The 27,999-nt window shown below is 32.9% G+C and overlaps 3 protein-coding genes and 3 pseudogenes across 3 annotated transcripts; 3 read left to right on the forward strand and 3 right to left on the reverse strand.

Moving 5' to 3' along the window:
• Positions 1 to 362: 362 nt before the first annotated feature.
• Positions 363 to 3,613, reverse strand: LOC111316639 (cyclic nucleotide-gated ion channel 18-like). The gene is made up of 6 exons (XM_022918681.2): positions 3,158 to 3,613; positions 2,853 to 3,065; positions 2,444 to 2,754; positions 1,942 to 2,053; positions 1,232 to 1,468; positions 363 to 1,137 (listed from the first exon to the last, which is right to left on the reverse strand). Exons 1-6 carry the CDS (start codon positions 3,611 to 3,613, stop codon positions 388 to 390), a joined length of 2,079 nt encoding a protein of 692 aa, XP_022774416.2. The 3' UTR covers positions 363 to 387.
• A 742-nt stretch (positions 3,614 to 4,355) lies between these two features.
• On the reverse strand, positions 4,356 to 5,596 carry LOC149511814 (uncharacterized; annotated as a pseudogene).
• Positions 5,597 to 11,354: 5,758 nt separating this feature from the next.
• On the forward strand, positions 11,355 to 14,913 carry LOC111317336 (uncharacterized; annotated as a pseudogene).
• Positions 14,914 to 19,431: 4,518 nt separating this feature from the next.
• LOC111317337 (uncharacterized) lies at positions 19,432 to 20,361 on the forward strand. Its single transcript, XM_089753890.1, has one exon. It carries the CDS (start codon positions 19,754 to 19,756, stop codon positions 20,231 to 20,233), a length of 480 nt encoding a protein of 159 aa, XP_089610016.1. The 5' UTR covers positions 19,432 to 19,753; the 3' UTR covers positions 20,234 to 20,361.
• Positions 20,362 to 20,839: 478 nt separating this feature from the next.
• Positions 20,840 to 23,003, reverse strand: LOC111315935 (putative inactive receptor kinase RLK902; annotated as a pseudogene).
• Positions 23,004 to 23,796: 793 nt separating this feature from the next.
• On the forward strand, positions 23,797 to 26,704 carry LOC111315940 (MATH domain and coiled-coil domain-containing protein At3g58400-like). The gene is made up of 6 exons (XM_089754016.1): positions 23,797 to 23,821; positions 24,750 to 24,879; positions 25,190 to 25,359; positions 25,532 to 25,814; positions 26,165 to 26,334; positions 26,438 to 26,704. Exons 1-6 carry the CDS (start codon positions 23,797 to 23,799, stop codon positions 26,593 to 26,595), a joined length of 936 nt encoding a protein of 311 aa, XP_089610142.1. The 3' UTR covers positions 26,596 to 26,704.
• Positions 26,705 to 27,999: the final 1,295 nt, after the last annotated feature.

Here is a 27,999-nt window from a genome sequence, read left to right on the forward strand (position 1 = left end):
CAAGACTAATTCCAATCTAAAAGAGAAAAGAAGAGGCTGTAATTTTATACAACACAAGTAGTCTGACCTGAGCATAGCCTCTGATTAAAAATTAAGCATGAAATTTCACGTTTTAGTACTGTATTTATTTTATATTAAACATATATAAAATATAAATTTTTTTATCACAATTTGTATCAGTACATCAAATACAAAACATAATTTCTTTTAATTTTATACGAATTTTATTAAAATTTTAAATCGAATCACTTTTTTTTTATATTATTTTCATATTATATCATTATGTCATATATAAAATTACAATTCTATTAAAAAATGCTGTTCTTCTACAAGAAAAATTTACAAGTGATGGTTATAAAAATTTTCTAACTAGTTTTGTTGCTCTATCTAAACATCTTCAATATGGTGTACAGAGAAATCAGGCTCATCTGGTTTAAACAACTTGGCCATCTTTAAACTGTTAGAAGAAGAATCAATCAGATCACCCTTAGACCCTTTTCTAGTATTTGCAGCAAACTTTGATGCCAAAATTGTAGCTCCAAGGTTCTGAAAATTGTTTGGGCTATCTGTGGATGTTCTCTCAATGTTCTTGTCATAATGGAATCCATCTTCCATGTCATCAGTGTAGTAAATGCAGCTCTCTCTTGCAATCAACTCTTTTGCCATCTTCCTCTTTTTAAACCTTCTCCAGGCAGCTTGTATGAAGCATGCACCCCATGTCCTCCATTGGTGAGAATAATACCTGAAAGCATGCTGGAGCTGCTTACTTTGAAGCCGTTTGAACTGATGTGCGAAAAATTGTAGGTCATCAGCTTGGAGTGCAAAAGCTTCAACTTCAGAAACTGCTCTGACTGTCCTAGTTGAAAGGGGTAGGTTCATACTAGAGTTTGGCATTAAGGCCCATGTCAGCAATTCCTCTCCACAGAAGTCACCTGGCCTAAGGGTGATGGAGTTGAAAAACCCTGATCTTCCTCCATTGGTTGTCGAGCTCTCAAGTTGCCCTCTAATGATAAATAGCATCTCATCGACTGGATCACCTTCTCGGACAATGTAATTGCCTTTAGTAGTCAATGACGAGACCAGACGCTCGCAAATGGCATCAAGAAGCTGGTCATCCATTTGTGAGAAGAATGGAACCTAGCCAATGAAACAAGAGTTGTTCAAAAAACTAGTAATTCCAGGGCTAGAAAGCAATGGGAAATACTAGGATAAGGTTCGAAGATAGACATACACGTCGAACAAGGGAAATACATAAATGGCGTTGAATTTCACGACGAAGATCTAAGGGTAATGATTGTAATATAGATTCTTCATCAACTCCTCTTGTAGTAAGCCATTTGTATTGAACAAATCGACGAACACGTTCTTGCAAATCCTCGGGTAACTGACGATGTCTCATCCACTCTTCTGTATCCCTTCTTTTAACCCTCCACTCCTCAATTCTTACTGTCATTGATTGCAAAGAAGTCTTCATGGAAAAAAGAAAACCTTATTACATCAGCTTCAGTTATTCACTGCTATAAAATTACTCAAGGAGTGCAAAAATAGATGGAATGTTAGTAGGCTGAAATTGTTGGAGTTCAAATTACAACTAGGCTAGGTACTGCAACAGCTAGAATTACAAGAAGGGTTAATGTCGTGGATGGTCTTAAGTTAGTGAAATAATCAATGTAGCACATAAATTTTAAAAATTTCTAATGTAATATTTGAATTATAAATTCAATATCGATTATGATACTTTTAATATCATTAACTTTCAATGGTGACATGTAACAAACAAACAGCTTCTCAAATATCCATTAATTAATAGATTCATAATTCATATATTATATCAGAGATTTTTAAAGTTTAATTACCATATTAAATATTTTATTATAGTTTAAAGGCCAATGATGATATTATCAAGAATGAGAAACTAGCAAAGGTGGTAGCATAAAATACCTGCATGTTGCCAATCAATAGTGAGAATAGAATCAATCCAAAAATACATATAAAAATGCAAAACAAATTCTCCCAAATATATATGGTTGTCTCCAAATTCTGCCCATATGAACTGCAATTAAGAAATAAAATGGATACATAAGCATAAAGTTGAAAGAAACAACTAATGCATAAAATGTCATACTAAAACCAAAAAATTTTCCCAACGCAATTTATATGGGACTGAATTCCATTACAAGTAGCTTCTCTTTTGGCCTGATACCTATTGATAATGCTCAAGTACTTACAAAACAAAACCAATTGGAAACATAGTTTGATTCCTACCTTCCTTTTTGTTCTTTGTAAGACTTGTGATACGTAGTGTTAGACAAAAAATTGAATGACAGAAGAGGTAAATGTCTAAATGACATAAAATTGCAGGTAGTAAAGCAAGTGATGAGACCTAATAGAAGAAATTTACTGGAAATTTATCCATTTGAACATCCAAAATTTGAGATCATACCTTAAATTTCTTATACCCCACCAAAGACAATACAAGTACTTTATAACAAAGTTCTCGGAAGCAACATCATTAGTAAAAGCATCTGCAAACATTCCAAATTTGAAATCAATATCGCTATTCCTCGCATCACAGTTAGCGAGCACATGAGTGATATTTGCCCAATATTGCCTCTCAGGGTTCGTCAAGCTATTACAATCTAGGAAACTTGGGATGCAAGCAAGAAATTTTGAGGCATTCTCTCTTGCACACTCCACCTTCCAGCAAGAAAACTGCCTTGCTATGGAACATAAATACCATATTGCTCCTAACACCTACACCAACAGTAAAGGGATAGAGCCAACTGAATGGAAAGGTCTACAATAATTTATGTGGAGTAAAATTACAAGCAAAGTAGTAACAGGATGCATACGTGACTGGCCAGCAAATATAGGAGGAGATTGTATGCAGCTCCTGCCCAAGCAGTCTTGGCAACGACTCCAGTAGTTTTAATGATCTTTTGGTTAAGAGGGAAAATGATAAACAGCCTTGGAACATATTGAAGTAGAACAATAAGAGCAACAGTGTTGTTGGCATGATCAGTTCTCGAATTTCTTGTGGCTGGAATAACTACCCAGATGACAAACTGCATGGAAAAAGTTATTAAAACTAAGCCTTAAGAAAAACAATATTATAACAAAAATCCCATTTTTTGAGCCATTTTTTTTAAACAATAACCTGAGGTAGTGGTAAGGTGGCTGCAAGATCAATGACAAAATCTGACTTCAAGTATCGCATTGCTATCTCCCTCGCATCCATGACAAGCTCACCCCTTCCAAAAATCCTAGAATTCGGCGCAATGAATCCAGTCCTAAACTTCATGAGCATGTTTAAAAGGTATAAAAGATCGGCCATAGACCTCAAAATCGTGACGATGACCCCCATGTTGGCGTCGGATTCCAAGCATGCAGGGCCTCCAACATAAGGGAGGAAGAAGTAGAGAGGGTCTATGAAGAGTGCCATAATGCAAATGACCAAGAACACATGGTTCCAATAGGAAACAATGTCGCTGTCGGGGTCCAAAATTTGGTAGCGCCATAGGAGGAGGAAGTCGGTAGGAGCATTGGGTGCGGAAGGTGGTGAAGGACGAGGCGAGGAAGGTAAGTAGCGGAATGAAGGGATTATGCTATTCATCTTCCATTGCGGATTCCGATATTACACGGATTCCGCGGTGAAAGGAAAATGATGAAAAATATATAAACAAATTAAAAAAGAAAAATGAAAGAAAAGAGAAGAAACAAAGTGGTGGGGATGGCGATGACGATGACGATGACAATGACAAAGAGGAAGAATGCAAAGGAAATTTGTTTGAAAGAGGAGAAGGAGAGGGATTGTGGATGGTGAAAGAGAAACTGGTTAAGGAAAGAGGAGAGATTTGCGGGAATCCAAAGAAAATGCATGGAGATCGGAGGTTTACTTAAGGGTGGTAGAGCAAGAAGTGTAAATGGGGAAGGTTGGTATTTGTGGAGATATTTTCTTTCTGCTTGGTTGCCTAGAAAATTATTTTTGAGAAATGGACATTGACTAACCAAATGCAATGATTTTGGATCCACCACTCAGAAATTAGATTGGTTAAAGTATTAACTAATTAAGAAGTTTGAAACAGGAAAAGATACATAAAAATAAGAGAACACCGATAATATTTGTGGTTCAGGACAATTCCCTACGTTTAGTATTTGAAAGAGCACCAATAATCTTATTTGATCCGTTCGATATTATGATTAGTATCAATGACTCATAAGAGGATATCAATTCCAATTAGTTGTAATCTTCACTACAACTATCATAAATAAAATGTTTATTTTATGATTATAGAGAACTATAACCAATGAACCTTCATTTATATTCAAATAAATAAAGAAGCATTAAATAAAACACATAAATTTTATTTAATTTATCAAACTGAAAATATTATTTACAATTAGCACAATCCTAAGGCAAACCTTCAAGGAAAGAACATGGGCATTAAGAAGAATCCACATGCATCTGCTTAGATATGATGAGAACATTAATGTTACATACTTTTGTTTCCCTTCCAGGAGGACCAGGACTGAGATCACAATCCCCATGTTCCAAATGGCACTCCACTCCATGTACTTTGCTAAAGAGATAGAAAGAGAACAAAAAATACCAACATGAACAAAACATCTGTTGATGTGATTTATTTGTATGTTGCAAAGGACAGCAGTTCAAGTAAGATGAGAAAAGCTAAAGAAAGAGAGCAGATAGATGTGATTAGAGGCCCTTTGAATCCTGTTTCCTTTACAGGTCTGCAAAATATGTCCTGATGGAATTTTCTCCGTCGTAGATTATTGATGCCATATCCACAGTTGAAATAGTGTTGAAGAGGTCTAGGAAATGGAGGGTTCTCACAAATAAAAAAACCAGTAGGACATATATATGAGAAACCTTCCCTAACAAGTTCCCAATGTCCAGTAGTCTTTCATAATCATCACCAAATATTCTGAAAGGATGATCGGCTTTTTGTTGTAAAATTTTCCAGCTTCAACCGGTGTATGCTGGAGGATAATTTCATTACCAGGAAAAAGCAAAAGAGTGGGAAATGAGGAAGGTGAACAAAAATGAAGTTGGGTTTTTTGAGGGAGAGTTTCAAAGATAAATTCTTTGATTATTGAAAGAATCCTAGTCTCTCTTTTGTCATCTTCCACTCCTAAATTCTTTAGCCTCAGGATTCCAGATGAAGGTCCAAAGTATTCCTTTGCAGGAGATTGACTTTGCCAGTTACCATGGTTTGTCATATCCTGGTGGATCGTGCATGTAAATGCTGGTGAGTTTGGTTTTGTTGACTATCGATTTAAGCTTTTGGTCCTTGACAGTTGACTTTTGACCCATATACAACCTCTTGGCTGTGCTTAAAGAGCTGGAGACTTGCCTTAAATCGAACTTCCTTGATGGCTCATTTATAAATGAGTGAAAAAGTTGGCAGACCACTTCATGGCTGAATACAAACGTTGGTTCATTGTACAGGCCCATGTTATCCATTCTGATTACCTTGATTTTACATGGCTTTTTGGAATTTCAACGTTATTGGCCCATTGCATTGCACCAGGCTAGCAAGCTAGGTAGCCTGCTAGAATAACTTTGAGCCTTTTGGAGATCTACTCAAGGAAACTTTGGGAGTTGTAGAAGGTGGAACAGGAAAATGGGTAATCTAATGTCCTATATCAAATTTCTTTATTTTTTTAAAGATGAAGCTGTGATGATTTAAATCTTGATTATTGAAATTAAAATTTTAATAATTTTATCAATAATTTATGCGGCTGTTGATGTTTCTTTGATTTTTCAGTTCGGTTGGAAAGAAATTACAAAATTTTGATGAGATATGTAGGATTCTAAATAAAACCTGCAATTCTCAATTAATTTGGATTCCATGGGTCCATTCCCCATTCTGTACATTATGGAGCAAGAAGAAATAAATTTGTAGGAAAGTGGGGTTCCAAGGGGACCATGCAACCCAAATTTTCTAGATTGTGTCAATATCTAAAGGCTTCTCATGTGCCAAAAGTTTGTTACAAAATTAAAAATTATATGATTAAATTGCCATGCATAATATCCAATGGCTTCTCATGTGCCAAAACTTTTCCATCATGGAGCAAGAAGTAACAAATATGATTAAATAATTAAATTGTCATGCATTTGCTTAATAATTCGAAGTCCGAAGCCTGCAGAATGTTAGAAGAGTAAAGCATGAATAAAGCAGGCAATCTTCCCTGAGCTGATCCTATAATGGCATTTCAAAACTTCCTCTTGTTTAAAAGCATCTGATTCTACATGCAGATTTATGGATTGTTTCAGAGATAATTCCTTCAATTATTCCGACTGCCAAAGGTAGATATTAGAAAGTGATTGAACTTTTTCATTGAATTTTGTTTTTTTATATAAAAAGTGCCACATTTGCGAGTAGAAAAAGAGATTCTGATACTGAAATTTGAATCTAAACCTGTTAAATACCATTTTTAAGAGTAGTTGTATGAAGATACAGCACAAATTGGCCGACAAATATAAATCCACTTTCCTTCCTAAAATATAAAGGTAGTTAAGCTAATTCTGAAATACCCTTTTGATCAGATAGAATTTTTCTTTATCTGACAGAAGCCTTTATTCTCATCTCGTGATTCAAAATCAACTGTTATATACAAGAACAAATTGCTTATCCTAGAGCTTCTTAAAGTAAAACAAAGCCTTGGCTTCATTGTAAGGAGCTTAATTTTTTAGGTGAAGGTGGAAAATGGAATAGTCTGCTACAATCAGCATGTTATCTCATTATTTACTCTATTTGGCAGGACTTCCTTTCTTAGACTAGTCAACCTGAAAAAAGACCATTACTAAAAGTCCCCTGTAAGACATACATCATCATGCCTATGGATTCAACCAAGCCTGAAGCACTTGCTAATATTTCAATATTACAGTAGTTGACATATACTACAATATTGATACATTTTCTGGTTGACTGTCACCATTGAAATGTGATCAAATCATCACCTTCATCTCCTTTTGGATGATTTTTGACGATGAATATAACACTTTGATTTCCCAAAATTTTAACTGTAATTGCATTGTTCTTATATTATTTTTATCATGTTTGGTTCCTTTGTCACATTAGCTTATTCTTTTTACTAGTGCGCTTTTATCTGTCTCCCTGTACTCCTGGCTTGCTAGTATTTTCTGTTTGTGGGTGACGTGCTCCATTGAGCATTCTGTCATGGAATCATGGTTTGATAAAAATATCCCAGACAAGTGGATTTGAGATTTCATTCAACAATATTTTTACAACTTAACTTGAAGCAATCAACAGCAATGTTTCATTACAGGAAATCTTTTTAAAAATGCAAAAACTAGTGACTCAAATGCAAATAATATCCTGCTTCTTTAATTCAGGAACAAAACTAGCTTACAGTTCACAGCAGATTCAGCAAAACTGTTTTTTTTTCTTTTTTTTGCAATTTGGGCAAGTAATAGGTTACTAAGGTTGGTTTATGCTAGCCAAATATCATATATTTCTAAGAGCTCAAACTCAAACCACTGCTTATGTGCTTAATATTCTGTTTCCTCAGAGTTTATTGATTCTGCAGATGTTGAAGTCCCAGCTGCTCGTGGCATACTGATATTCCTGTTCGCCCTCCAACATTATGGGACCAAATAACATGGCTTTTATGCATCAATGCAATTGGGGTTATAATATTTTTTATTGGAATCCCTTTGTCTACCAAGCACTCTTTCCATATTACATGTATAAGCTTTTGAACTAGACCCAAAATGTCACTGGCTGGGATCCTGCTTTTAATTACAGGTACAACAGTGTGTAAACTGTACTATCTCTTTTGGCATTGACTGGACAGTCATTTGTTTCCTTGTTTTAATGTTTCTCTTCTCATTGTTTCAGGCTCAGAAGCTATGTTTGCTGATCTTGGACATATTTCACAGTTGTCTATCAAGGTAATTTGCTCCTATTCTGCATAAATACATAATTTCGTCGCGTAAATGCATTGCTGATCGACACCTTTTAGGTTAAGGATGAAGAATAGAATCTACTTCCTAAACATTCAATTGTTTCCCAAATGCATCTACAGTATTTGGTGCAGTGACTGTAACAATTATCTTGTTAGGGACATTTTTAGGTGAAAGGGTATAATTATCTTTTATTATAACAGAATGGCTCATGATGGGATTATGGTTATTGGTCATCTGGTCTGAGCTAACATGATGAGCTGAATTGACGTGACAGACTGACCTGAGCACACCTCACCCATCCCAGCCTGGCAAGTCAACAATCGTCAGATATAAATACCCCTCCCTCCTTCTAGATAAAGGAGCCAATTCTTCTTTGAACTCTATTATTTTTATCTATGAACTCTTCTCCTTTTCATTTACTTCAATAACTTAGAGCATCAGACCACAAACGTCAAAAACAATACAAGAGATTAACTCAATTGGTTTATGCAACACCTTTAAAAGATGATAGCAGGTCTACGGTTCGAATACTAACACCTACAATTCTTTTCCTTATACCAAAATGCGACCCCCTTTGTAAGAAAAAAATATTTTTTTTTTCATGTTTGTACGCTGACTTGACTCAGTTATGATCATTTGCAGTTCATGATAAATTACCTTACTAGTAGAAATGGTGACAATGTCATTTCCCTAACTAATTAAATGCAACTTCCCGGGAAATTGCTTTCACCTTTGTGGTTTACCCTTCCTTAATCCTTGCATATATGGGGCAAGCTGCTTATCTTTCTAAGCATCATATAACTGAAATAGAATACTGGATTGGATTCTATGTGTCTGTTCCTGGTAGGTGCTTCATAGATGAAACTGATCTTCTTTGATCTTCAAAACTGTTATTTGCTAAGTGTAGGCATCATTGTTGTTTCAGAAAAAATAAGATGGCCTGTTCTGCCTATAGCCATACAAGCCATATTTACTGGAACATTCTCCATGATCAAACAATGTTATATTCGGCAGAACTGTGGCAGAACAGGTTTAATGGTTGGGATGTTCCTTTGAGACCATTCATAGTATTTTTCCAAGTATTGTTATATTTTGTAAATCAGGATAAATTCATGTCAAAATGTTAATTATAATTCCAAATTAGATTATATAATGAGAGGTAATCATCTTTCATCCCATAAATCTTACTCGTACTTTCATTTCAAAATTTAAACTCGAGATATTTAAAATAAAATCTTAAGTTTTAAGAGTTGAGGTATTCCTTTAAAACGATTTGTAGTATTTTTCAGATATTATTATATTCTATAAATTAGAATAAATTCATATCAAATTGGTCCATATTAGATAGACATGGAAAATCAACATGGATTGGTCAATTGGTAAACTTAAAACATTTAGACTAGAATTTTAATATTATATTTAATGAGCTCGTCTAATCTAATTATTCCTAGAAATTCTTCACAAAGTTGATCCTCCAAATTTCCAGGTCAAAAAAAGTATTCAACTTCCCCAAGTGATTTTCCTTTCCTGCTTCCTTAATGCACTTCTCATTAGTCTTTGAACTAAGCAACCCTTTCCCACTATATTCCTAGTCAAACCAAGCTTATCCTTTTTTGCTATATAAACCACACTCATGCAAACTGGCTAGCACCCATCCACAAAACAAAGAACATAAGATTACTTTGTTTAACCCTTTCAATATCCTCCATTCATGGCCAAGAAACTCAAAGTAACCCTCCCTTTCATTCTCCTAATAGTTTTCTTCATCTTCACGTTACTGGTTTCCGCCCTAGAAGCCCGTAAGTTTGCTCCGAATCATCTCCGCCATGCCATTATGAAACCCGGCGGCCCTAAACAACTAGGGCAAGGACTTCAACTCAATGAAGTTTTCGAAGTTCTCGATCTTTTCGGAATCAAGGATTCCTCCGGACCAAGTGATCATGGAGACGGGCATTGACCTTGATATAGTGTCTATGGTGTGTTAAAGTTTAATAGTATGGGTTGCAATGTGTAATGGTTAAAAATAAATTCCTTGACTTGGCCATTGTAGTTGTACAAGGCCATATTGATCATAGAGGAAATATCAAAGGCATGTGAAACATACAAGAATAATAAAAATAAATCTTATTTTTGGATTTAATAGGTACGATTGAAGTATAATTTTTTCAATTACAACAGTTGTAATAATCTTTATAAATACTTACCATAATTCATATATATCTCAAAGCATGAAAATTAAAAAACTCTTAATTTAATTCTTTTGATTTATGCAATCACTTTTAAAAATTGATATCCTACAGATTAAGAGTTCGAATTCTTACCCTTAATCATTTCTCCTATTTTCAAGCTGTAACCTCTCTATATTAAAAAAATCATGTAAACTAAGGAAAGCCCACATTCATGTCTAGCAACACTATGTCTAGATGTTCATACCATCTATGGAAATCAAAGTCTTTGCTCAACAAAATTTGTGTAGCATCCAGATTGCTAAGACAAACCCCATGAAAAGAAAAAAGGGATAGTTTGGAAATGTTTTTGTTTTATATTTTATGCTTTTGTTTTCATCTTTTTCGGAAATTGGAAATAAAATTATGTTTGGTATGCTGTTTTTGTTTTAAAAACCAAAAATTAAAAACAAAATTTTGGAAATTATTGGAAGTGAAAAAAAAAAAAATGATGTTTTTAATATTCTGAAAACATTTCGATCATTATTACTACAGTGATGAACCATAAGTGAACAGTATCAGTTTTAATAACAAAATATTGAAACGAAACTATCAAAATTTGGATTCGAACGCTCGTCAATTGGTAAAACATGCGCTCAACTATTTTTTATTTTGATACCTTAGGTTAGTACTGTTTTAACAAAAATATAATTTTTAAACATATTTTCAGCTTCAATAAAATAAAAATAAAACAACTAAATTTTCAAAAATATAAAATATAAAACTCACATCAACACCCAAAGAACCCTAATCAAATCCCTTTTCCAAGGAAAAGAATCGCAAGAAACTTGAAAGCAAACATTTCCCACAAAAGAGGGAAAGTTAATACTGAATTTTCATTCCATATTGGCATACACTAAGGCCCTATAAGGGTTCCATCAATAAAACAGCACTCACAGTGCATTTTAACATCACAAGTAAAGCATTAAATTGAATTAAACAAAGTTTACTGGTTGAGGAGATTATTAAGGCATTCTTACATGGAAGTTTGTAAAGAAATGGTCAAGTTCGCCTTTCTTTGTTCCACAGAATCAAATAGAAGAAAGGGGTGACCTTCAACAAACATATTTTAAGGCCATAAAATATTTTAATTCATAAAAATATCAAACATCCATGGTTTTATTCACTTTTTGTTTGCTAACAAGAGTGCCCAGTTGGCTAAAAAATGAGAAAAAAAGAGATGTAATGGCTGCCAAGATCAAAAAATTGTCATTAAATGAAGTGAGTAAAAATTTTAAGCTAACCAGAGAATATGATTCCTGCTTTAACTGGCATTCACTCTATGGTCTAAGAGACTATAAGCTTCACTTCTATCTTTCTTTTGCCTTTACTTTCTTTTCTTGAACAGAGCTTCCCTTCTCTTTGTCATTTAAACCCTTCCCATAAGCAGCTGCCGCTAGCATTGCTCAACAATATATTAACAAAGCTCAAATCTTTAATGCCTGAACAAATTTCCTTCTTCTTTGTTTTCCATGTTGAAAGAAGATGCTTAAGCAATGGTGAGGAAATGGGTAGTTTTTACTCTCAATTTTTTGGTTCTCCGTAATGAGTTTTCTTCACTTTCTGCCACCCCACCTGCAGGCAAGTATGAAAAAAGCTCTCACAATTTTTCTTTTTGCATTTTTACTCTGTATTTGTTTAACGTTTTTGTTTAAATTTTGCTTTGCATTTTGACGTTTTTGCAGAAATTGTAACTTCAGTTGTCTCAAACGTGGTGTCTACTCTTGTTAAATGGCTATGGTCACTAAAATCAGCGCCCAAAAATGGTAACTTTACTTCAAAGTTTCTTTCTGTTTCGTGTTTCCTATTTTCCTCTGCTTTTTGGTTTTCTAGTCTCTTTGTATGGAGTCCAAAGATTGGTTTTTGGGCTAATGGGAGTAATAGGATTGTTTTTTCAGCTGTTTCTAGCCGTTCCATTATGAAATTTGAAGGTGGATATACTGTGGAAACAATTTGATGGAAGCAAGCTTGGGATTGAGCCATTTTCTGTTGAAGTTTCCCCAAATGGAGAGCTCTTGGTATTGGATTCTGAAAATAGTAACATTTACAAGATCTCAATGCCATTGTCTAGATGTAAGTTAATTTTGAAGAATTCTTTTTCCTCGGGTTTAAGATTTGTGTTTTTTTTTTTTTCTTTTTGAGAGGAAGATTTGTGTTTAATAACAATGCTTATTGACAAACCCCACGTTCAAATTTTATTCTTGAAACTTGAAAGTTTTGGATTAATTTTGTTCCAGGAGGCACTTAGCTTGGTACTTAGAACAAGAATTTTTTTTTTTTCTTTCTGTGTTAAGTTTTTGATAGATTCTTAACACATTACTTAAACATGGATGTGAATGAGTTTGATGTACTTTTATTAAGGAGAAGACTCTACTTTTAAAAGGACAGTTGGACCTTTTAGGGTTGTTTGCTGCCTATCCAGTTACATCTTTTAGAAGATTTAGTCTTTTTATTTTTCATTTTTATTCAAAGCCATTCTCTATTTGATACATCTTTTCCAGTCCTCTATCTTTCTTGTACATGATCTAAGCCTTATGTGCATGTACTTTCGCTTTTTGAAAGCTTCATATTTGACTAATGTGTTGACACCTTTGAGCTTCTCTATGAAGCTTAAATGCCTGTGTTGATTTGAATATTGAATAGTCCAAGTTCACTTTGCAGTTTTAATTTTTGGAATCATTTTAATTATAAAAAGATGGAGAGCTAATGAGACTTTACATTGTGTTCTTAGACGGTGAAAAGCCCCGATTCACTTTCCATATTTGATTTTCTTCTATCTCATCTTGTTCATTTTCTTGGTGCTCAGTTGAATGTTCTCCATACAACCTAGTATTTTTTCATTTGCTGACATGGATGAATAACTGCAGATAGCAGACCTAAGTTGGTTGCTGGATTATCTGAAGTGTACTCTGGGCATATAGATGGGAAACCAAGAGAAGCTAGAATGAATCATCCTAAAGGGCTTACAGTGGATGAAAGTGGAAATGTATACATTGCAGACAAAATGAATGTGGCTTTCAGGAAGATCAGTGAATCAGGTGATTCAGGCAATGTTCAAGGCATTTCTGATAATTAAAGAATGAACTTTCCTTTTAATCAGTCTTACAGTTGTGGTTAAATAAGAGGAAGAAAATTTTCCACTAGAAGTTTTGTAGGTTCAAGTTCCTTGAAAAGTATTTGCTATTCTGACACAACCTCTTAGCTGGAATTATTTTATATCTTTATGCAGGTGTTACAACTATCGATGGAGGATGAAAATGGAGCCGCGGAGGAGGGCATGCCGATGGTCCAAGTGAAGATGCAAAATTTTCAAATGATTTTGATGTGGTTTACGTTGGAAGTAGCTGCTCTCTTTTGGTTATGGATAGAGGAAACCGGGCAATTTGCCACATTCAACTCAACAACAATCATTGTTCCTATCAGTGTGACGGCAGTTTTCATTTAGGTACAACTCTTTTGAACTATTTCTCATACCATTTTCTTTCAAGATCAAGAAAATCTTTAAGATATGGGTCCATCGTTGTAGGTATAGCAGTGCTTGTTTCTGCTGGCTTCTTTGGTTACATGTTGGCCTTGCTGCTGCATAGGGTGCAAGCAATGTTCTCTTCCCATGATGTAAGTGACCTGATGTTTTATGTTTTTCTTCTGTTTCTAATCATCTATTGCTTGTATTAGCAAAGAGTTTCCCATTCATTAATCTTCAAAATATATTAGATTATACCTTATGTAATGCTTTTCAATTCAGAGATTTTCAAATTTAGAATTATTTACTTGTAACTTACCCTTTCTTTCTTCTCTTATGTCCCATAAATTGGATGTATGCATTGATTAGTTGATAACCACATCCATCTTTCATCAAGTTCCTTTTTTTTTTCTTCTTTTCTTATGCATTCAAAGGGGAATATGAGATGATTCATTGTACTTGATTTTATCCGGATGAATTAATTTCATTGTCCCTATGAATGTTATGGAATTGTTCTGATACATAGGTACTATCATAAAGTTCCAACTTTCTGACTTCTACACATGATATGACCAAGCAAGTTCCAATCTTCGTAGGACTTGAGAACTTCAATAAAGAGAGGAGCAACTATGGCACCATATCAGAGGTGTTCCGAATCAATCAGGCCTCCCTTGATTCCAGCCAAAGATGAACCTGAAAAAGCAAATGAGGGCTTCTTTGGTTCAATTGGTAGGCTCGCCCTCAAAACCGGTTCATCTGTAGCTGAAATCTTCGGGGGACTGTTTTTGGGCTTCAGAAGGAAGCTCGCCACAATCAGTTGCAACATCAGTACCTGCAATCAACCATATATTCAAAAGGATGGCCTACACAAGAGAGCTTTGTGATTCGTGATGAAGAGGAGCCACCTTCCTTTGATACTAGAACGCCAACACCCAAGAGAAGCTATCCATTTATGACCAAGGACATTGACAGAAAACACCATATCAAGCAAAGCCGGCCTCACTACAATGGATGGGATGCTAACCATCAGCAACGGCAGCAAATACAGATACATAACCATCAACAACAGCAGCAGTATCCTCATAAGCTTTATTCATCCAACTCACAAACATATTATGAGAAGAACCGTGAGACAAATGAGATTGTTTTCAGGGCTGTTCAAGAACAAGATGGAAGGTGTGAAGCTGTGGTGATAAAGGCTATAGACTATGGGGATCCTTCACCAAAACCTTCTACCTCGTTTGAATTACATGGGTTGCTCCCATGGCTACTGACCATCTGCTAGAGCTTTACTAATCAAATGAGAGCAAACGAAAAGATCTTTCAAGTTCATATTTATGCTACGAACATGGGGATGTAGGACTGTGGATAATGAAAGTTTTACAGTTTTTCATTTGATTTTCCTTTCTTTGGAAATATATTAGTTCCCAAGTTTGTTCCCTGATGTAATAGATGTCTTCTGTTAGAGCCGAAATTTAGAGAATTAAGTTACTGTTGTAGCACGTTAGGCACCTTGTAATCAATCTGGATACTGCACAAATTTTGTACAGCAAAGACTTTGATTTCCATAGGTGGTATGAACATCTAGACATGAGTGCGGGCTTTCGTTAGTTTGCATGGTTTTTTCGTACAAAGGAGATTGCCGCTTGGGGATAGCGGAAAGGATAAAGGGTTGGAATTTGCACTTTAAATTTGCTGGATGCAACTCTTAAGAGTTGTTGCATGAACCGAAAAAGTTATCAGTATTTTAGTTTTCATGTTTATATAGTAGGTATCTATAAAGGTTATTACAACTCTTGTAATTGAAAAAATTATGTTTGAATCATACCTATAAAATCCAAAGATACGAAATCACTATATTATTTTTGTATGTTTCACATGCCTTAGATATTTCCCCTATGATCACTATGGCCTTATACAACTACAATGGCCAAGTCAAGGAGTTTAGTTTCAACCATTACACAGAACAACCCTTAGTCTCAAACTTTAACACATCATGGACTTTATATCAAGATCAATGCCCTTCTCCACGATCACTTGGTCCGGAGGAATCCTTGATTCCAAAAAGATCGAGAACTTCAAAAACTTCATTGAGTTGAAGTCCTTGCCCTAGTTGGTTAGGGCTGCCGGGTTTCATAATGGCATGGTGGAGATGATTCGGAGCAAACTTACGAGCTTCTAGGGAGGAAACTAGTAACGTGAAGCTCAAGAAAACTATTAGGAGAATGAAAGGGAGGGTTACTTTGAGTTTCACGGCCATGAATGGAGGATATTGAAAGGGTTAAACAAAGTAATTTTATGTTCTTTGTTTTGAGGATGGGTACTAGCCAGCTTGCATTAGGGCGATTTATATAGCAAAAAATTATGAGCTTGGTTTGACTGGGAATATAGTGGGAAAAGGTTGCATTGTTCAAAGACTAATGAGATACGTATTCAGGAAGCAGGAAAGGAAAATCATTTGGGGAAATTGAATACTTTTCTTGACCTGGAAATTTGGAGGATAAACTTTGAGAAGATTTTCAAGGAATAATTAGATTAGACGAGTTCATTGAATTTGAAATTAAAATTCTAGTCTAAATGTTTTAAGTTTACCAATTAACCAATTCATGTAGATTTTCCATGCATATCTAATATGAACCAATTTGAAATGAATTTATTTTTATTTATAAAATATAATAATACTTAAAAAATATTACGAATCGTCTCAAAGGAACATCTCAACTATTAGAACTTAAGATTTTATTTTAAAAATCTCTAATTTAAATTTTAAAATAAAAGTATGGATGAGATTTATGAGATGGAAGACATTTACGTACCTCTTATTTTACATATATTGAATAAATATATATATATATAATTTCTCTAAATATGAATATAGTAATTCATGATTTGGGATTAAGTAGTAGTTCCCATGAAAAACTAGCATACATCCACTCAATTAAATGCTTAATTATACAGGAGAAAGTGTGGTTTTGGGGCATTTTCTTGTAATTTTGACATCAAAATCTTTAAAAAATTTAAATTCTATAATTGTTATTTTAATTTTTGTTTGATTTTGTTTGCTTTAATTTCCATGATGATGGCAAGAAGAGCTAATGCTTTTGGGTTAAACTACTTTTGCTATGTTGGCACAAGTTGAAAGTTTTTCAACATAGAGGAACTCATGGAAAATATTTGTGTTGTCATGCATGATCCAACTTAAATGTCACTTAATTAAGGGGCACTTATTAATTTATTTTTTGAACCATTACATTTTTAATCAATTTAGGACTTAAAAAATAAAAATTTACAATCAGGTACTCAAACTTCGATTTTGTTACACATATTGCTTCATTGACTAAGATAGTCAAAATACTAGCATTGCAAATGTTGATTAATAAAAAATTATCACATGTCATATTATTTTATTATTATTTTTTAAAATTTAAATTAAAAATGAAAAAATATTTTTAAAATAAAAAAAATCATAAATTCAAAAAAAATAGAAAATTAAAAAAAAATTATTAACATTGTTGAACATAACAAATTGCCAATCACTCTTTAAAAGGCTTTGGCAATTGGCACATGATTGGAATTGTGGGCAATTCAACCATGCCATAAAAGATTTACTTCATTTTAATTTTTTCTCTCAAAAGAAAAAAAAAGGTAGACTTCATTTAACATGTGTTTTTACTTTTTAGTATTTTTGTAAATACTAATAATACTTTAAAAACAAAATTTGGCCTTCATAAATTATTCCCAATTTCATTGTCACAATTAATTTTGTTTCCATTGCCACATTTAGAAGGCTTTAGAAAACAAAATTCGTATACCCTTTTCTTAATTTGTTAACCAAATATATTCTTTTATATGCTTTACAAGGATTTGGTATTTCCTCTATGACCTTATACAATTAATGGCCAAATCAAGGAATTTATTTTTAACCAATACACAGTACAACACCCTCTAAATATTATCTTGAACATTAGTGAAAACAATAAAATTTTGAGTGCACCATGAATGATTACATATCAATGTCCTTCCCTGCCATGACTTAGTCCGGAGGAATCCTTCATTCCAAGAAGATCGAGAACTTCAAAAACTTCATCATCAAGTTGATGTCCCTCATTCTATCGTTGTCTAAGGTTAGCCTTCACATTATCATGGTTGTGATGACTCGGAGCCAACCGACTAGTTTTCGGTGTAAAAACCAGCAACATGAAGCTCAAGAACATGGTGAATAGTAGAAAAAAATAAAGGGTTTTGAGTTTCATGGCCATGAAAATGGATACTTCAAAGGCTTGAACAAATTAAAGTTTTATTGTCTTGAGAATGAGTAGCTAGCTAGTTCGGGTGGGTGTGATTTATATAGGAAAGATGATAAAATAGTTGGAAAAAATGTTGGTTAGTTCAAAGATGCAAAACATTAATTGTACTAGTGCCTAGGAAACATGAAAGCAAAGTTATTTAAAAGAAAGTTTTGGAGGGTCAATTCCTTAGAATTGAAGATGATATAGGAGAGGAATGGGATTGGGCAATTACCTTTTATTTTCCATGTAGAATATATTTTTTTAAGTGTTTTCAAGCTAACTATTATATCAAGACCCAACTATTACTCTTATAATCTTATTTTTTCTACTTCTCACTTATGTGATTTTGATGTAGAGTTAACAAGTAGAGGTAGCAAAATTTGACTAAGTTCCTATTTGAATTGATTTGAAAAATCTAAGGCCTGGAATTCAATGTCCACAATAATCTAAGTTTCTAAACCTTAACAATTTGTAAAATTTGTTAAGAGTTACGTGTATTCATAGGAAGGTTTTTATAAAATATTTAATATTTTTAATTAACAAATAATATGTATATAATAAAATTATATTGATTAAATATCACATAAATAAGTTAAATTAATATATTATAATTCAGATCAAAATGATACATTATTTAAAAATTTAAGATTTAAATTATGTATTTTATTTTTTTAGATATTAATTTTTATATTTTAAAAAAAAATCAAGTGCAAAAAATATAATTATCTCTATAATTTTTTTCAAAAGTTTTGAAAATTGGTATTGTGAAGGTATCGAAAATTTTAAAACATGAATATATTAATAGATGTATGAGTGAACCTCCCCATAGGTTGAATCAGGCTGGGCCAAACTTGGTTGGTCTTTCAAAATGCTTGCTCAAGGCTCGAAAATTACAAAAAATAAAAAATAAAAAATAATATTACATTATTTTTCAATATATTTTAAAATTAAATAAAAATAAATTTTATTACTAAAATAAAATTTTGAGCTAAATCGAACTCAAATGTCAAAATTCATATTGAAGGTCTAATCAAAATTGGGTTAGATACGTTGACAAAGCGAATAGCTGGATCTATGAACAAATCTATCAGTGTAAGTATTTGGATAAATTAAGCAGCAAGTTCTAAGGGAAATCCAAGGTGATTTCAATTATTGTGGACCAAGTTCAAGTGGGCTCACTTTGGGCTTTATCAAGTTTAAACTTTAACAAGGTAAGTCACATCAAGCCCATAAACTTACAATTTTTATTATTAAATTAATAAAATAATATTTTTACACACAAAATTTAAATATTTTAGATATATTTCCAAATTATTTAATTAATAAAATAAATAAGCTTTGAATTAGGCACAGTTCTAAAGCCAATTATAAAATTTAATATTTTCTCTATCCCAAAAAATTATTTGAATGTTATTAATTTTGATAGGGTTTAAAATTTTTTTTATTTTAATATATTTAATATTAAAATTAAAATTTTTTATAAAATTAATTTTTCATATTTTTAATGTTAAAAAATAAAAAAATAATTTTAAAATAAAAATATATAATTTAAGGACATATAAAAAATGAAAAAAAAAAAAGGGAATAACATTTTTAATTAAAAAAAAAAAAGCTTCTTGAACTGTTATTGTTAGTCAGTGAAGCTGTTCCAAACTCCTCATTTCCCGCCGTTTCCGTTAAAAAAGAGACAAAAGTGTCTTTCTCCTGAAAGGGAATTCTTAATTCTTTCACTTTCTCGAGAAAATGTGAGAGAAAATCCAAGTCTCTCCCTTTCTCATTAACCTTAACAGGAATTTCCATATCGTTTGTTCGGTCCCCCCACAAAATGCCGCCACTGCATACGATTGAGGAGGCGACGGTCGGCGTAGACGATGACATCCACGACCTCAAGTTTTCAAATCGAGGCTGTTGTTGTTGGATGCCTTGTCGCTCTGCCATCAGATCAATCTGGTGGCAACAAATCGGGACCGACGATTCCAACTCCGCCGCATACACGAATAAAAGTTACAAAGAGTCGTGGTGGAGTAGAGGGTGGGCGAAGGTTCGAGAATGGTCGGAGCTGCCGGCTGGACCAAAATGGAAGACGTTTATACGGCGTTTCAACAAGAACAAAACCGGTAACGGAAGAGCGAAATTCCATTACGATCCTTTGAGTTACACCCTTAATTTCGATGAAGGGCCGGGGCAATATGGTCATTTCGATGAGGATACTTTTAGCAGAAACTTCTCTTCCAGGTACGCCTCGTTGCCTGTCTCCACCAAATCCTCCATGGATTTCGACAAAGATGGTCCCTTTCTGCCTTGACTGTTGTCACGGCCATCGAAATGTGGTGGGTGGTGAGCTCGTAGGCATACGTTAAGGTTAATTTTTTTTCTTAATCAAAATTTTGATAATTGATACGAACGGCCAACATGCCATTATTGTATTTTATATTTGTATCGGAATATTAAAATTTATATATTTATATTATATTTTATATAAAAATTATATATATACATGATAAAGTTGATATAAAAATATAAAATATTAATTTTATTAAATTTATATATAATTATTATTAAATTTTTGAATTTTATTTTTATATTATATTCGTATTATGTCATAGTAACTGTGCTGTTTTGGACTCATTCTCCGCTTTTTTTTTTTTTAACCATAATTTGAAACTGGGCTGGCTTTGCTCTTTTCTATACAAGAGACAAACGTGTCTTACTCTTGTCACATATTGATATGATTCTGAAAGGGTTATTGATAGTTCAAAGCTTCACAGGATTCTAACAGGCAGGGTTATGGAGGCCACCAATGGAAGTATAATCCATTTTGATTGGATTCATTTCCACATAGGTACCTGATGGCAACAATGGGGGCGGACTTTTTCTTGCCCCGACTCCCCTAAATAGTAGCAGACAAATATTCTCTGCAAAGTCTAATTTTACTCAATGCTGAGACTAACTGTTATGAAAGATTTGAAAGAAAACATATGGATCGGGTAGTTTCCTGCATCATCTTTGAGTGAATCTTCATCCTATCAATGGAGGAAAGCAGCTGCTCGATTATGGTTCATGGAATAGTGACTTATCTTCTTCCTCCTTTATGGTGTTGATCATGGTAAGAACTTGGTTCATGCTTGGCCAAGCTTCAGGAGAGCAGGTAACACATTTTGTAGCCACCTGCAGCAGATTCGGCATCCTCTCTTCACTTGCACCTTGTCCATTCTTTGCGAACCACTGAGTGAACCCATGATGTCAAATCAACTCCATCATTCTGCGCCAGCTTTCCAGTTGTTAGCTCAAGCAGAATCATACCAAAATGCATTGAAGGCATTAGATGCACTGTCCTTACTTTGTTGTGTTCCTTTGAGGCCATTAACAATGGCATTTGAGGAGGATTATTGAGGATCCACAACCATAAGACCATATTCACTTATGCTCGGTTCCATATTCTTTTTCAGCTTACCATGAGCAATTCCGTCACCATGAAGCTCCTGATGCATGAATGCCAATGCCTCAGCAATTCTGGATGCAACACTAAGTCTTCGGGCCCGGAGCTTCTCGTGCTTCGAACAATAAAAGGCAAGAGCTGGCAAGACATTTGGATGCTTTGCTTGGTCAAACTTTTGCATTCTCTGCTTAAAATCATCAGTTGAAATTGTCCAATCTTTAATTCTTTTCACAGCCAGCACCATCACATTCTCAAAGATGACTCTATAGAGGGTACCATGCTTTCCCCTCCCAAGCAACTCAGCTGGAGCTCTAAGCAAGTCCTCAAATTTCAGCTGACTTACTGCAGGATTCGTGAGAACTACTAGTGAAGGTGAGACCAATGTACTTTCAGCTGAATTGACTGAAAATTCTGATCTACTCACATCTGTTTTAAACTTGGTTGATGTAACGCTAGGCTTATCAACAACATCATCAACTGATGCTACCTTATTTGGGCTTGGAACGTCGACCATTTCTCCTTTATTCTTTTTGAGCCTGCAAAGGATCAAAGCAACAATAGCCAAGCCCGATGCAGTATACCCTGGGAACATAAGAATCTCGTTCCTGGAGACACCTTTTGATTTCTTTCGAGAAGGTGGACATTTCTTTTGCAATATTACTCCACATAATTCAGGATTGCCTAGGTAACAGATTGTAGGAAATTTGCCTTTCACATCGGAAATAAGACCTTTGATGAAGTTGTAGGAGACATTAAATTGATCAAGACCGGAGACATCAAATTCAGGTATCTCTCCTGTAAGCTGATTATTTTGAGCAAGGAACATTGTAAGACCTGAAATCCTGGACAAACTTGGCAAGTCACCAGAAAATCTGTTGTTTGTTTGATAAATCAAGTTGTTTCAGATTGCTTAACTAGCAAGTGAGTCTGGAAGGTTTCCAGAGAACTTGGTTCCCACCTAAGAGCAATCGAGTGAGTTGTTTGCAATTAGCAATATCAGCTTGGATCCCACCACCAATGTTGTTCATAGTAAGATTAAGAGTTCTAAGAGACGCAGTAAGAGATTGCACATTGCAGAGAGCACTGGCATTAAGAAAACCTGAAAGACTAGAATTATCAAAAACTACGTTCTAACAAAACTGTTAGTCTTATCATCACAAAGCACACCCTTCCACTTATCGTTGCAAGGATCTGAAGATAAATTCAAATCGAACTCTTATCAGGTTGGCCATTGTTGTTAGACAATCCTGCAAGGAATTCAACCAATGCAGCCCTGGCCTCACCATCCACAGAATTTGCCACGTCAGTGATGAGAAAAAATGAAACAGAAAGTACCCAGATGGAGACTTGTTTCATTTTGGATGCTCTCAGGTTAGAAGTTTGATTCAAAGAGGTTTGCAGAAGAAATGAAACTCTATTTCATTGGTTGGGATTGTGGAACGAGGAGGAAACCTCTATGCTTTAGTGACTGCTAGAATTAGTCAAAAAAAAAATGATCCATCGGCTGAATATACAACAAGAGTTTGTATTCTTATGTATTTGATTGCACTTATAGAGTTAAAGAATAGGCCACTTGGCTCCAAATTTACTGATATTTTGAAATAATTGAACCGGCAACTACAGGAAAGGTTGGATTTTAAAGGCATGTCTTTTTCAATGAGAATATTCATCAAGATACAGAAAGTACTCGATGATTTGATTTGATTTGGTTGCAGGATGTGATTCCTGCCTTCTTGGATGAATAAAACACAAGATTTACCTTAAAAAAAGAATTTCCAACAGAAGGGGAAACTAAAAAAACACAAAACAGAAGTATGAAAGAGATTAGTTTATGGGATTGGTATCAGTGACAATGTTCTGCATTTTCTTAGCCAAAGAAAAGAATCCAATGCTTTCTTTTTCAGTGATCATATATTTTTCAATATTTACTTACTACATCCATTTTTTGGTAGTACACTAAATTTGCATGCTATGGTCTGGTTATTCTTAAGCATAAGCACAATAGATCACATCATTAAATTTGTCAAGTAGATTTTTTTTTTAATTTGAAATTATCAAAAATTAAACTTTGATCACTGAAATTAAAAATATAACACTGAATCAACGGATCACATGATTGTTGGTTAGATATTCATTTCCTCTATATAACCCCATCATCCGTAAAACTTGGATTCGCTTTAAATTTTTGTATAATCAGCAAAATATTTTTATTCACTAAATTAATTGACATTTTCTATTGAGGTCTTTTCTGTTTACAAGATAAGCATATCATCCCAAAGAGATATTTCTTTTACAGGGTAAGAATACCTTGTGATGCCTGCTAGGATTCGAATGTATAAAAAGAATGTCACATGAACAACTTTGATTAAAACCTTAAATCTTTTCTTCTCCTACATATTGTTAGCAAGTAAAAAGGTAATCAAGTTCTCATGGAAGAGCTTCTGAAGAAACCTGGTACGTTCTGTTTCCTTTTCCATGTTTTGATAGTTGGTTGAAAACCAAATTTACTTTTCTTAAAGAGAATATTATGATTCCAAAATAGCAATTACTTTTGAATCAAACAATCATCGTTAATATGTGTTTGATATATAAGAATATGATAAGATATAATAAGATGATATTATAAATAGAATTAAATTAAATAATGCTATTCCATCTTGTGTTTGATGTGTGTAAGGAATATGATAAGATAATTTATTTATTGGTCAAAATTATCTTTCCTCAAAGTTTATACAAGTTAAATTATTAAAATAATTTTTAAAGATATAATAGGACATAAGTTCAATCTTGTTGATTAAACATAATTCTCTCAACTTTGAGATGATTGAATCATCTTGTACTAAGAAAATAATTAGTCCTTGTAATCTTATCTCATTCTTTAGATACAAATAAAATAAAATATAGGACAACTATCATCCTACCTTATCATCATCGTATACACTAAATATGACCTGAATCACTTATCTTTGAAATCTTTATGATCTTGTTTTCCCCAATTACTAGCAATAAGAAAAAGGTAAGAAATTTTTGTTGAGAGATTGCCTTCAATCTCTTAATCACATAGGAAAAGTTTAGTAGAGTTATAAGAGTTTTCACTCTTGATTGATTATCAATGATTTGTTTGTAGTTCTTTATAAATAATGTATCTTTTTACTCATTTGTAGATGTAGACAAGTTAAGTATCAAATCACATTCAATTATTATCTCTTGTGTGATTAATTTGTGGTTTGATTATGCTTCCATTTGATTAGATGATTAATTGATCCATATCTTTGTGTCTAACAAATTTGTTTTATATTATAAGTCAGTTGAGATCACCGATTAAATGATTAAATGAAACACTAACTCAATTTAGTAATGAAATTCTTACTGATGTTTGTAGGAATCAAAGGAGTTACAAGAGATCTTCCACCGGCTCATTATTTATTCAACATAGAGTCATTCTCTTTGTTGGTTAACACAGGGTTGGAAAAGTATGAATCCCATGCATTTGAAGTTGGTGGCTACAACTGGTGAGATTTACTTTTTTTGAGAAATGTTTTACCTACTAAAGAATGTGGGATTTAATCACAATGGTTTGCCTTTTTTTAGGAGATTAATTTTTCATCAGATTGAGATTTAATTCAAATGATCTTACAATGTTCGTGACCATCTTTATATTTTTATACTAAAAAAAATCTAATTTAAAAATAAAAAAGGGAAGATGGGCAAATTTATTAGAATGCTTGAATGAGATTACTAATGGAAGCACTAGTTATGTTTTACACATGCTTTGTTTCAAAGCTCTTTCATTTTCCTCTTACACTATTCGGCAATCTGCAGGAGGTTGTCACTCTACCCAAATGGAAACAAGAAAAACAATGGCTTTGGCTTCATCTCCCTTTACTTACAAATTGAAGGGACAGAAAATCTTCCTCGTACTTGGGAAGTAAATGCCAGCTTTAGGTTCTTCGTACTTGACCAAATTCGTGACAAATACTTAACTATTGAAGGTCTATCTTTTCTTACATAATTTGAAAATAAAAAAAATTAATTTGAATTTTAAACTTATTAAATTTAATTTTTTAAAATTAGTGTATAAATCACCTGAGTTACACTTCGAATTCAAACTTCAGTTATATCTATAAGATGTTAATAATCTCTTGTTTTTTTATGTTGGAGAAGATGATGGGGCGATTAAACGATTTTACAATATGAAAACTGAATGGGGCAATGCTCAATTACTCCCTCTTCATCACTTCAATGATGCTTCAAATGGATACTTGGTTGATGATTGTTGCACATTTGGGGTGGAGATTTTTGTGATAAAACAAACAGGAAAATTGGAGCGTCTTTCCATGACAAAGGATCCTCCCAACAATACAATAACTTTCACCCTACAGAACTATTCAAAATCATACTCTGACTTCTATACCTCTGATGCTCAAACCATTGGAGACTCAAATTGGTAGCAGAAACTCTGCCTTATTTCAATCTTATCTCTTTTTCACTTCCTTTTGAATTTTGTTATTGCTACTAGATAATATCACGAACGACTTTGAATTATAATAAAATATTTAATGTAATATAATTAAATTTTAAAAATCTTTCATATAATACATGAATTATAAATCTGTTAATTAATGTAGTAGATTATTTGTCAGTTAATGATATTAGAAGTAAATGTTACATTGTTTTAGATATTATATTAAATATTTTTAAAATTTAAATATTATATTAAACGTTTTATTATATTTCAAGGAATATTCTTGACATAACCTATTGGTATTTATGAATTCTGCGAATGAAAATATACAGGAAATTGAAAGTTTATCCTAGAGGAATTGGAAGCCGGAAGAATATAGCACTTTCTGTGTACTTGGAATTGGTAGAGGCTCGCAGTTTTCCACCTAAACGACAAGTGTATGCACAATACAAGTTGAGAGTCAAAGACCGATACAATTCCAATAACAACAGGGAAAATACAGGTAATCGACCTTGTCTCGATACATATAGAAAATTTTAAACAGAACAACTTAAAATTGTTCTTCTATTTTGTTCTTAATCTCTATAAATTCTCCCCTTTTGTAGCTTCAAATTGGTTTACTGCTGAAAGTTTTAATTGGGGTTATCCGTACTTCATGTCACTGCTGGATCTCCAAGACAAATCAAAAGACTACATTTGGAATGATACTTTGACAGTTGAAGCAGAAATCATCATCGTTTCTAAAGTCAAACTTTTCTTGTAGAGCAAATTTATTCGAGGGTATATAATTGCTATATGGATTGATGCATTTAGCTCTTCCTTTATTCATTGTTACTGAAGGAAGAACACTATAAAATTCTTTATTTTTCATATATACTGCTCAAAATTATAGTGAAAATGTTTTTTATTAAAAATAAAATATTTAAAGATTGAACTCTGTTTAAAATGTATTAAAAAATAATTAATTCAATCAATTTCATTATTAATTTTAAAAATAAAAAATTAATTGAATTAACATATTAAATCATTTTACTCAACTAATTATTATTAAAATTGAATAGACCTAACGGACTTATTGAATTTTGTCCATTTCAGTTGATAATAATATTAGAATAAATTAGATATGGTAATAGATTTATTTATATCATGTAAAATATTGAAATTCATATATTTATATCATATTTTATATAAAAATTACGTGTTATAAATTATATGAATATAAAATATAAAATATATATTTTTGGTTCTGTTAATCTCATATATAATTATTATTAAAATATTAAATTATATCACTTTTATATTTTATTTTTATATTATATTTATATAATAAAATTATATCATATTTTAAATTATAGATATAAAATAAACATATGCGCACTCTAAATAAAACAAGAGAGGAGAGAGAAAAGACAAAGCGACGTAGTTCCTATCCATTACTCAGCCTATGGCATTGGCGGCCAAGGCAACGTACTTTTAAGTAACTAACAATAAATCCATTAAAGAAAACAAACTAAAATTTAAAATCTTGATGGGAGTTCACGGTCAATGGGAACTACTAGCTCTTATCGGCCGCCGCTTGTCCATCGAAACACTAGCCGGAAAGAAATCGTCATTGCTGACCCCAAATTTCTAACCCTAAATATTTTAATTTTTTTAACAAATTATTTACATTTTGTTTTTGTTTTCGAAGATGCAAGTATTTGGGGCAGGGGAATAAACTCTGCAGGAACTGCTGCAAATGTTTGGCTTACACTATATTACAATATTGTTGCACCAATGGAGGCAGAAGCTTAATGTGCTTATATGGAGCTAACTAACTTTATTGATGGTGTCGTAACGTATAGATGTGTAGATATATTATTAAATATAAATTAAAAAAATTAGTATTAATTTTTTTTATTTAAGTGTAATTAATCATTTAACTAAATCTGTCTTATTTTAAAAATGAGTTTAAAGATTGACTTAGATATATTTAAATAGTATATTTTAATTTATAAAATCAGATTTTAGATTCAGAAGTACGGTTATGCATGAAAAAGATTATAGCACTCTTATAGTGTCTATCTAAAAGATTATACCAGTTTAATTTCAAGTTATCTAATCTTTCATCATATTTATAATTTATTAAAATATTTAATATTAAAAATTGATCTTAAAATTACTCTAA

Source organism: Durio zibethinus, chromosome 24, assembly GCF_047325235.1.
Source record: "Durio zibethinus cultivar Kanyao isolate XHJ-2024 chromosome 24, ASM4732523v1, whole genome shotgun sequence".
Lineage (NCBI taxonomy): Eukaryota > Viridiplantae > Streptophyta > Magnoliopsida > Malvales > Malvaceae > Durio > Durio zibethinus.